Source organism: Camelus dromedarius, chromosome 30 (assembly GCF_036321535.1).
Source record: "Camelus dromedarius isolate mCamDro1 chromosome 30, mCamDro1.pat, whole genome shotgun sequence".
Lineage (NCBI taxonomy): Eukaryota > Metazoa > Chordata > Mammalia > Artiodactyla > Camelidae > Camelus > Camelus dromedarius.
This window is the reverse complement of record NC_087465.1, coordinates 19,377,931-19,390,140: the sequence shown is the minus strand read 5'-3', so window position 1 is coordinate 19,390,140 and position 12,210 is coordinate 19,377,931. Positions and strand designations below refer to the sequence as shown.

The 12,210-nt window shown below is 41.7% G+C and overlaps 1 protein-coding gene across 1 annotated transcript in view; it reads right to left on the bottom strand.

Moving 5' to 3' along the window:
- CHMP4C (charged multivesicular body protein 4C) overlaps positions 1-1,802 on the bottom strand; it is a 28,269-nt gene extending 26,467 nt beyond the window's left edge. The window contains exon 1 of the mRNA XM_010979382.3: positions 1,428-1,802. Within this exon, the coding sequence (XP_010977684.2) occupies positions 1,428-1,617 (190 nt within the window). The 5' untranslated portion in view covers positions 1,618-1,802. The remainder of the gene's footprint in view (positions 1-1,427) is intronic.
- Between the last annotated feature and the right edge of the window lie 10,408 nt (positions 1,803-12,210).

The following is a 12,210-nucleotide window of genomic DNA, read 5'->3' as shown; positions in this document are numbered from 1 at the left end:
AAAAGGAAGGGAAAAAACATTGACAGATACTAAGCAAATGTCAGAGCGTCCATCAAACTGAAGGGGAAAGGGCCCAGGAGCAGCAGAGTCTCTCTGTAGAAATTGCCATTTCATAACTTCCCAAAATGTTTTCAGACATAAAGTAAAAATAGAAACCAGCACTTAAGTCTAAAACAGGCTGTGATGTGAGCAAAAGTTATACTCAGAAGCAGAGGAAAATGAAACTTGGCCTTTTTGTTGTCGGTAATAAATGGGCACCAATGGATCACGCACATTTTTCTGGAAAAAGGCAGGATTTTCAAGGTCAACTCCAGGAGACATGATTCCTTTCCTGCTTTAAACAATGGCAGGGTCATTTAGAGGGAACTAAAACTTCCCAAGGCTTCGATGGGACAAAAGAAGCCCAACTTGAGGTTGCAAGTTCAGGGTTTGGTGGTGAGTCCAGTATTGCCACTTCTATTGCTCAGTCTGACATTGGCCTTGTGTTACAAGAACAAATCACTTCAATTTCTTGCTGTTTTTTTTTTTTTATGTGCCTAGGCGCTGTTTGGATCTATTCTCTATGAACAGAGCCCTACACCAAAAGAAACCAACTAACTATGGCAAAGAACAAAGGGTTCAAGGTGCAGATTTATTATTGACTCAAAGTCCCTTCCGTGTAGCAGAAGCCAGCGATAGAATTAATATTTAATTCTGACCTTTTTTTGGTATCATATCTCAACAGCACAACAGTCCACTAAAGTCTTCAACAGCTAAGGAGAAGGGAAACCAGAACGTACCAGAATTTACTTCACTGGAGATTTACATGCAAGTTAAAATGTGTGATTCAAAATACAAACACACAACAGAAAAGTTGATATTTAGCATTGAGATCAGTAAGGCTGGACCAGGGAGAGGCAAACCAGGAGAGAATTTAAGCGGGCATTACTGAGAAAGACTCAGTAATCCAGATAAATAATATTTTAATGTGATACTTTTAAAGCTCAAAATTAATGCAAAACCATCCATGATGAACAAGACATCCCATTTTAAAAAATAATTTTAAATACAGAAGTGTTGTGCAGGACATGTAAGAGCCAGTGGCAGTAGGGAAAAAAATCACTAATATCCACCCTCTCCTTAATTTAAATATTGATATTTTGTTCACCATGGATGTTTTTGTATCAGTTTCAAGTTTTTGGTTTTTTTTTAAATATTGCATAAAATACTGTTTAGCTTGATTACTGAGATTTTTGGTGCCTCCTTATGTTTCGCCATCTAGGATTGTGTTTTGCTCAGCTCTGACCAAGTCCGGGCCCTGGGGGGTCATTCCCAGTTCCTAGAAAGGCCGTGGGGACAGGTGCTGTGGGCCGGACGGGACTGTCCCCACGGAAAGGGCTGGAGGCCGGCGGCTGAGGGCTCCCGCCTGGGGCCGGACCCGCGCCTACCTCGCTTGTTCCGCGTGCCGTGCTTCTTGGCCAGGCTGAGCTCCCTCTGGATCCGATTTTCCAGGTACTCTTGCTTCTTGCCCAGCATCTCCTCTGTCTCCCGAAGTCGGGCCAGGGCTTCCTGGGGGCTGGGAGCCGTTCGGCTCTTGGAAGAGCCTCCCCCTTTAAAGAACTTGCCCAACTTGCTCATGGCTCTGGAGTTGGGGGGCCAGCGGGCCGGAAGGAGGGTCTCCCCGGGGCCGCGCCGCGGGGAACAGGTGCGCGAGCTCGGGCTCTGGTCTCGGAGGGGGGGCGGGCGGGGGGAACCAGACCCGGGAAGGCGGCCCTCCCGGGAATCAACAAGTCGTCGGGAGCAGGTGACACCCTCTCCTGGGCATTTCCTGGCGGCCGGCTGGGCCCCGCCCCGCGGCGCGGCTGGGGCGGGCGGGGAGGGCACCGATCGGACGCGGCCGGCCGGCGCCACCCGGCCCTCCGGGAGTTCGGGCGGAGGAGTTGAAAAGCCCCACCGGGCTGCAGCCGGGGGCCACGGACCGGTTTGTGCACGGCTCAGAGAAAAGCAAGCCACTCTTCCAGGGGTCTTGTGCGGGGCCTGAAAGCCTGTGTATCGGTGCGCTTTGCCGACCTGGATAAGCAAGTTGATTTATTCCACGGGTGTGTTTTGTGTGTTTTTATTTGTGAGTGTGCTTGAGCAGTGTCGGGTCTCTGTCCTGGCGAATTAGAATATTCAGATAGGCTCGTGTGGGTAGGAGTGTGCGGGGCACCGGCTTCCAGGACATTTGTCTGCCACTGTGATGCAGGTGTGTGGGCACGTGCCTTATTCTCAGAGCAGCTGGTCTGACTGGGATGTAGAATCCGGGCAGGTGGATGTGCGCCTGGTTGCCAGTTGGCAGGGGTGGAGTCTGGATCATCCTTACATGGCTTGAAAGTGCGGAAGGATGGTGATCATCTCTTCCTAACGTGCGGACTTCTGAGTGTGTTTGGTAGCTGCATCCACTTCTGTAATTAGGCTCTGAACCTTTCAGTGTGATGGTTAGTGCATCAAAAGCCTATAATGGGGTGTCCTTGTGTTTGGATCCATGTCAAATGCCTTTACAGAGGCACCTAAGTCACAAAAAGGACACAGTGTCCTAGAGAAAAGAAATATTAGTTTGTCCACACTCACTATTTCGGTCCCATCTGTCAGAGCTGCAAGCAAAGAGTTTGGTAAGATGAAAGGACGGCAGTAAGCAGTGATTACGGATGACGCAATTCAACCGAAAGCCTGTGCAGGGCATGCTGCAAAGAAGTGGAATATGGAATGGAGTCTGTGTTCTCATTTTCCAGGCTAGTAGGTCCTACCCATAATACAGCTCTATTTTAGCAACATTACCCAGCGTCATCAGAACCTATTTGTGATCATTAGCTAACCACTGGTTGTTAAAGGGGGAAAAAGCTCTATGACAAGTACACCTTGATACTCAAGATCAATAATCCAGTTTTGTCTGCCATCACACTAACACAGAAGCAGCCGGTTGATCCGTTTTCTCCAACATTGGTAGAGCCAGCATCGAATTTTGACAAAGAAATGGAATATTTTTATAGGAGGCTTACCGTTCTATATCTTACACACAGAAACATGTGAATTAATCATTTACCAATAACTACAGCCAGCTGCCTCTTACCATTTCCTGTCTGGCCATTAAAAGCACTTAAGTGCTTTTAAGCAATAATACATATTTTGTTCTGATATTGTATGCATTATACACTATAAATGTATTACATTTCTTCATTATCTAAATATTTCATGAAACTGTTTTGGAACTTAGTTTCTCACTTAGATTTTAAGCTCCTTAAAAGTTGAAAAGTAGCTCAACTTTTGGGCTGGTTCCCATTGCTGGGAAGTTTAACCAACCTTTACTGAGAGTATCTTATACATAAGGCACTGGGAATGCAAGTATAGTCTGCCTTCTAGGAACTTACTTTCTAGTGATACAGCAACCACTACCATCTTTTGAGCGTCTACTATGTGGCAAGCATACTACATGCATTATTAATAATCCCTACATAAACCACACGAAATAAGCATTGCTGTTTCTCTTTGACAGATGAGGAATCCAATGTTCAACAGGTAACTTGGCCAAGCTCACACAGGCAGTCAAGTGTAAGAGCTCTTTCTGGTTTAAAGCTTCTGGTCTTTTCACTGTTTACATGACCTTTCCCTCTGTGTGGTTTGGTCCAGAGGAGAAATTCATTAAGTATTTACTTCATTAAATAACGTGGGGGTGAAAAGGCTGGTATGAGGCATCAACTTTAAGCGAGGCTACAAGCATTAGTGAATTCATGGAGGAGTATGTTTGCATAAGAATTTCTCCAGGTTAGAAAAAAACGTTCCTTCCTGGTTCACTAATCACTATTTTTTGTTGAGAGAACATTGAAAGAGTGGAACAGAGGAACTGAAAGTTATAATGAGGAGCTGCTTAACCATCCGTCTATCCATGTTTCCATTCAACAGATGGAGCATCTTGATGTTCCAGGCATCATGCGAGGAGCTGGGGAGATGATTAAGAACAAGATAGAGAGGGAGGGTATATTTCAAGTGGTAGAGCACGTGCTTAGCATGCAGGAGGGCTTCGGTTCAATCCCCAGTACCTCCATTAAAAATAAATAAGTAAAATAAACCCAATTACCTCCCTCCTCCCCCCCACCAAAAAAAAAAAACTAAGAAAAAGAAAAAAAAGAACAAGATAGGGACAATTTACAGTTTAGCAGAGAAGACAGGAGTTAAGCAAATTATCTCACAATTAGTGGACTTTATAAGTTAAAATTCTAATAAGTGCTATGGAGAACTTAGAAGTACAGAGAACTGTGAGGACAAATTATAGAGAAAGCTGATATTCTCTTAGGGAACAAAAAAAAGGTGACTTGAAAAATTGACATTTAAGCTGCAATTTGAATGATGAACGGAGGTTACCTAGGCATAAAGAAGGGAAATTGGTATTCCAGGATGAGGAATGTTCATTCATCCATTTATCCATTTGTTATCATTTTTTTCTGAGTACATACTGTGTACCCAACACAGTTCTAGGTACTGGAGATTCAGCAGTGAGAGAAGAAAAAGGAAAATCCGTGCATTTTTGGAGCTCACTTTCTAGTTAGGGAAAGGCAGACAATTTGTTAAGAAAGTAATGTACTAAGAAACAGACTCACAGATGTAAAGAAGGAACTAGTGGTTACCAGTAGGGAGAGGGAAGGGGGAGGGGCAAGATGGAGGGGGAGGATTAAGAGGTACAAACTACCAGATATAAAACAAGCTATAAAGATGTATTGTACAGCATGGGGAATGTAGCCAATGTTTTATAATAACTATAAATGGAATATAACCTTTCAAAATTGCGAATTACTATATTTTATACCTGTATCATATAATATTATGTATCAACTATACTTCAATTTAAAAAATGATATTGTTAAATAAATACATAAATTTAAAAAGTATTAAAAAAAAAAAAGAAAACCTTGGGAACAAGCTTCTTAATATCAGTCTTGGCAGTGATTTTTGGATTTGACACTAAAAACAAAGGCAACAAAAGCAAAAACAAAGTCAAACTAAAAAGTTTCTGCACAGCAAAGAAAACCAGAAACAAAATGAAAAGGCAATCTATGGAATGGAAGAAAATATTTGCAAATCATGAATCTGATAAACAGTTAATATCCAAAATATAAAAAGAACACATTTAATTCAATAGCAAAAAAACCCCCAAACAATTCAATTTAGGAATGGGCAAAGGATCTGAATAGATATTTTTCTGAGAAGTACATGCAGGTGGCCAGCAGGTGCATGGGAGGGTGCTTGAAGTGACTGATTGTTGGGGAAATGCAAACTGGGGGCACAATGGGCTATCACCTCACACCCAGTAGAGTGGCTATTATCAAAAAGACAAGAAATAACAAGAGATGGCAAGGATGTGGAGAAAAGAGAACCTTCCTACATTTGTTGATGGGAATGTAAATTAGTGCAGTCACTATGGACAACATAATGGAGGTTACTGAAACAGTTAAAAGTAGAACTACCATATGATCCAGCAATTCCACTTCTGGGTATTTATCTGAAGAAAACAAAACACTAACTCAAAAACATATATGCATCCACATGTTCAATGCAGCATTATTTACAATAGCCAAGATATGAAAACAGTCTAAGTGTCCATCAATGGATGAATGGATTTAAAAAAAGTGGACTATACATACAATGGAATATTATTCAGCCATAAAAAAGAATGAATTCTTGCCATTTGCAGCAACTTGGATGGAACTAGAGGGCATTCTGCTAAGTGAAGTAAGTCAGATGGAGAAAGATAAATACCATATGATATCACTCGTATGTGAAATCTAAAAACAAAACAGCACAGGGAACTATAATCAATATCTTATAGTAACCTACAATGAAAAAGAATATGAAAATGAATATATGTATGTATATGTGTAACTGAGACATTGTGCTGTACACCAGAAATTGACACATTGTAGACTGACTATGCCTCAATTTAAAAAATAGTAAAAGCAAAAAAAAAAAAGTAACAAAATGAAACAAACAAACGAAAACCCCAAGCTCATAGTCACAGAGAACAGATTGGTGGCTGCCAGAGGCAGGGGGTGGGGGGGGTTGCACTAAATGGGTGAAGGGCGTCAAAAGGTACAAACTTCCAGTTATAAAATAAATAAGTCATGGGGATATAATGTGTAGCATAGTGACTATAGTTGAATAAATCTTGAAAGTGCTAAAAAAAAAAAAGAAAAAAGAAAGTAATGTACTCTATGTGTTATAGGGAATAAATAAGGCAGGTGGTGTTAGAGAAATAAAATTTTAGACAATATGTGCAAAAATCTTGACTCTGAAATGTTAGGGTTTCAAAGAAGACCAGGGTATCTGGCATCTGGACAGAGATGAGGAGAGTATTGTGAGACTGTCTTTAAAAGCAAGCAGAGTTCAGATCACACAGGGGCCACACAATGTGCTATGGATCTTGTATTTTATCCAAAGAGCAAATGAAAATCAATCAGAAGTTAAAACAAAGGATTTAATCATTAATTTATAAAGCAGTGGAACAATCTCTTACCCAGTTTAGTGTGTAGCACTTCAAAACCACACGTGGTATGCAATGCAAGCTACATTTGAATTAAAAATCATTCCCTTCCATTAATACATAATCTCAATAGGGAAAAGATAATACTTGCAAGCAAGCAAACCATCCACATATAAATTAGTGTTTAATCCAGCAGTGGGATATAGAGAAAAATGTTTAAATCAATGATGTAGAAGCTGAAAATAACACATTAATCTTCATTCAATAGTCATCCTACAAATGTGGTTTCATAAAGAGTTCTCAGCATCTAGTGTATTTTTCATTTTCTAATCTCAATTGATCTCACCTAATAAGGAGGCTGTTGTTCAAAAGAATGATCTTGTTCAGGATGATTTACCATGGTTAAGATGGCAAAGGAAATTGGAAATTTATAGGTCTGTTAAAAAGACCTAGATGTCAGGCTAATTGATACATTTTGGTCACCCCTTGAAATTACATCCATTTTTAGAATGCCAAATGAACTCTCTAAAGCAACAGAAGAAGAATTACCCTTTAAACATACTGCAGAATCATCATCAAATAGTTATTTACTGAGCAGCTCAACAAGCATGTACACATTCTTCAAATCAGCAGGGTTTTTTGTTTGTTTCTTAGAACCGAATAGTCATTGTATATTAGACTCAATCCAATAATGAGTAGAATAGTCGCCATTATGAAAAACAACAATTTGGCAAAAGAAAACTTTTTATTGCCCTAATTCACAATGAAGATATATAATGCCTGTGACTGAGTTTTGCCTGTATCGCTCCTTACCCATGTTTTCTATTATCTCCGTCCATCTCCGATCAGAAAGAAGTCAAAGTTATCAGATTGGACTGTAAAGTGTTTTCTACACCAACCACGTAATGGATAGCAAGTGAAGTGTAGCCCGCCCTCTACCTCAATGTCACCCTTACTGCATAACCCTCCCAAAGTTGACTCTTAACACTTTCCTTTACTTCCAGAACGTCATTACACCTGAGTGCAGTCATGTGAGATTTGGTACCTAATCGAGGAACATACAAATTGTCTCCAGTCCTGCTCCTTCCCCTCTCACTTAATGATAACTCTAGCTTTCCTTTCACTCAGTCCCAAATTCTTGGAGTCATCCTTGACACCTCACTTTCTCTCACCCCACATCCAATCCATCAGCACGCCCCATGTGCTCTCACTACTACAAAAGCCTGACCACTTGCCACCATTAACCTGCTAACACCCTGCTCCAAGCTACTCTCAGCTCTCAGCTCAACACAGCAGTAGACTTCTAACTGACCTCCTTGCGCTCACCTTGACCTTGTGCTGTCTCCCTACTCAGCAGAGTGACTCTGGGTCAAAGCCTTCCATTGACGTCTCACCTTAACCCAATAAAAAGCCAAGGTCTTCACAAATGTCTTCAAGCCCCAAAAGAAGTACCGCCAACCCAACGCTCACTTCACCAGTGCCTCCCAGTCCACACATCCTACCATCCTCCCCAGTTTCTACTCTGCTCCAGCCACCCTGGTCCTCCCACTCTGGCTAGAATCCACCAGGCACCCTCTCACTGCAGAGGCTTTGCACTGGCTACTCTTCTGCCCAGAAACCAGACGTCTGTTTTATTGGCTCCTTCTTTAGGTCTTTCCATAAGTATCACCTTCTCCTCCCACCCTATTTAAAACTGCAACCCTCTCCCCCATTCCTCTACTCCTACAGAATTCCTACTTCACTTCCCAGCTTTATTTTTCTTTGGAGCATTTACCACCATCTACCATACGCTGTCTTGGTTTTGTTATGCTGTTTATTTTTCATGCCGCTCCCTACCAGAATGTGCCCTGTGAGACCTGGGATTTTTATTTGTTTTACTCACCAGTGTGCTTCCTGTTCCTGGAACAAATTCTGGCATATCATAGGCACTGTATCAATATTTGTTGAATAAAAGATGAATGCATGAATGAAGAAATACAACATAAAGGATTAAATATTCAAGTGATGGTATAAAATATGAAAATAGTGGCAGAGGCATTGTAATTTTTATCATCATTCTGATACAGAAGAGACACCGGTACTTCTAGGCTTTAAATCTGACACCAGGGTGCAAAGATTCTCACAAAATCTCTGGGCATCTTAATTGAGGCAAAGGAAAACACTTTGGACATTGTTGCACCCAGCACTTGAGCAGGAGGTTATCACTTTCTCATATTAAAAAGGTTCTCTCTAGAAACTAGTTCATATTTTAAAATATTTGATTCCTTTCATAGGTGAGAATTTCAAGGAGTTTGTAGTAACTATTATTTCCTACCAAAAAAAAAAAAAATCCTATGGTTAATTAATGAGATGTGAATACCCAGTTTGTGCCAGAACACAATTGAAGCCATCATCATTTCGGAATGATTTTATGTATGTTTCTCACGACAACTAAAATTAACTCTCTAAAGAGTAGCTTACCTGTGAAAATTCCTTTGGGGGCAAACTGTTGCTAAAAAAGATGATGCATTTCAACACACACACACACACACACACTCACTGGGGATGCCAGTCTTGATGATGAGTTTTTCTTTGTTCACACCCTTCTTCAACTCTACTGATTAAACGTTTTATAAAGGCACTGAGTTTCACATAACACTGTCTTCCATTCTTCGCCATCCTGTTGCCTTCCTCTAAAGATGACCCAGTTTGCCTCTTTCACTCTTGACGTGTGGTGCTCGGAACCAAGCACGGTACTCCAGGTGTTTTGGATCAGTCAAGCAGTGAATCAGGCTGCCATGTTTATGTTCCTTGTTCTGAAGATTCTGCTTTCATTCATGCTGATTAAGAACAGCATGGGGCAGCTAAATGTCAAGGCTGACTTGTTCATTCATTGATTTGGTGGACAGATAGTTTTTGAGACCTTACCATGTGTCAAGCACTGAACAATTCTAGGAAACGTGAGAATGTATATTGGGGTAGATAAAATAATGCACCCCCCCCAAAGTTGTCCATGTCTTAATCCCTGAATCCTGGAACTATGTCACCTTGCATGGCTAAAGGGACTTTGAAGTTGTCATTAAGTTAAGGATCTTGACATGATGAGGGTATCCCGAAATGTCCAGGAGGGGCCAATGTAATCACAATGGTCCTTAAAAGAGGGAGGCCAGAGGGGTCAGAGCAAGAGAAGGAGATTTGTAGAAAGGGGAGGAGTGGAGAAGGATGGGAGAAGAAAGATATTTGAGGAGGACACGTTGCTGGCCCTGAGAATGGAGGAAGGAATCATGAACCAAGGAATGCAGGCAGCCTCTAGAAGCTGAAAAAGACAACAGGAGAGTTGGATTCTCCCCGAGAGCCTGCAGAAGGAACACAGCCATACCAACACATTAGTTTTAGGACTTCTGACCTCCAGGACTGTAAGATGATAAATTTGTGTTATTTCGTGTTAAGTCACACTATTTGTGGTGCTTGATTATGTTGCCGAAAGATCGGCTCCTGTCCCTGACAAGCCAAGTAACAGAGAGGCAGAGTCTTAGAGTTTAGAAGAAAAGAGGCAGCTTTATTACTTTGCCAGGCAAAGGGGACTCACAGCGGGCTAGTGCCTTCAAAACTGTGAACCCGTCTTAGAGTTGGGGCTTAGTGATTATATAGTGAACAAACTGGGGAGTAAGAGGGGATATCAATCAGCAAGAGTCGCTGGTGAAGCTTCCTCCTAAATCTTGGTGAGTCTGTCCAGCATCGTGGGACCGTCCGGTGGTCTGGAGGGTCATCAGCCCACGACCTTCTTTATCTGAGCAGACTTATTAGGCACCAGGAGGGACTTCAGAGGGTCATTCTTCTGAGGTAGTCGTCCGGTGACTCCCTTCCTAGGGGAATGACTCAGAATCCAAACAGGATTGTAAATTTCAGTTGGCCACGGGAGGTAAAGCAAACAGGAAAATTAGTAACTCTAACTCTAATTGCAACAATGGGCCTGGGGCTGGGGGCAGTGTCCGGTCAGTCCGATTTGCTGACCGTTTTAAAGGCAAATGGCAAATATGAGGCCAGGAATTAGTTAGCCTAAGCGTGGCCATTTTATTATTTCTCCTTCAGTTATACCAACAATAGGAAACCAGTACATATAACAGAGGATCTGATCCAGATCTGGGGCAGGCCCTAGAACCTCTTTTGAGAGCAGAAAGATGAGGTGGAGGAAACCAAGTAAGTTTGAGGAAAGAGGAGAAAACATCCCAACTAAGAGGCTGATCCATGAGCCTGAGCAGGAGGACAGCTGGTAAGTACAATTATTTAAGAGATCAGTGGGGAGATGGGGAAGGAGAGTGATTTTCAATACTGGGGACAGGAATGCAGGGACTGAGTAATTTTTATCAGCCATCCTGCAAAATGGGGATAATAATACTATGTGTGTTACTCCAAAAGGTAAAGACCCCTGAAAGGTAAGTTTACAGTCAGGAGACAGTGTGCTGTGTAGTGAAAGATTTAAAAGATTTATTTACAAAAGGAAAAGTACACCTCCAAGAACGGGAGGTGGGCTGATCCAAAGGAAAACGTTGCATTGTGTGTAGATACATCTTCTTGAACCATTCCTGTGGATGGACACGTAAGTTATTTCCCTGTGTTGGCTATTATAAATAGTGCTGCTGTGAAGTTGGGATTCACGTATCTTTCCAAATTAGAGTTTTTGTCATTCCAGATGTATGCCCAAGAGTGGGATTGCTGGATTATATGGCAACTCTGTTTTTAGACTTTTAAGGAACCTCCATACTGAAGCCACTGATTCTTAAATTCAAGAATACAAGAAGTCTTTGATACTTGGATTTTAGTCCTGGCTATTCCACTATTCGGGCAAATCATTTGACTTCTATGAACCTGTTTTCTCATCTTAAAAAAAAGAGAGAGAGAGAGAGACAAAGAGGCTAGGATATAGTGAGATATCTTTACTTCCAGCTCTCAAATCTAAAGTTTCTCCAGAGACACAAGAAAGTCTGAGATGAAATTTTTAAACAGATTTATTCAGGAGCAAATCTTGAAGTAATGATACCTGTTTCCCAATCCCACTTTTCCCCTTTTCTCAGTGAATACTGATTTGGAAATAGTCAAAGTTATACAGAAGGCACTGGATACTGTTACAGTTCCAGTCATTAGCACAGCTTTGATCATCACTCATCCACTCTGAGTCATGTCTGGTGTCACATCAGTGGAATGGCAGCCATTTGCACACCACCTAGAATAGCCTCTCCTTTCTCAGTACCTTTGAAGTGGCTCATCAAGCACGTGAAACTCCCTACATCCCAGTGGAATCACCCCAAGCTCTCCTCAAATAGTGTTTTAAATGAGTCAGGGTTTTCGGAACGGAGGAACCCTATGCGGCTCAGTACAGACTCGCGACCTCAAGAGCTAGAGACTTTTTTTCCTACCAGAATTTAAAAAAAAGAAAAAGAAATCTTTACTTTTAAAAAAGCCTGACCGCCTTGCAAGGAGCATTTGCTTTAAACTAGACAATCAGGTAACACTGGTGTAGGACGAGTCAGGAATTGAACCGGTGTCGGTCTCCTTCACTTGATTCTTGCCAATACTTGTGCCAAACTGTGTTGGTTCCTAGAATTACGGAGTTACATTAATTTAAAAAAAAAATATCCTTGTGAGGCCGTCAGGATGCCGGTTGCGGCACAGAGGGACCCTAAGCACTCCATCTCCCAGAAAGGCAGTGGGTATTTTCCTAAAGACTGAGCAACAGCATT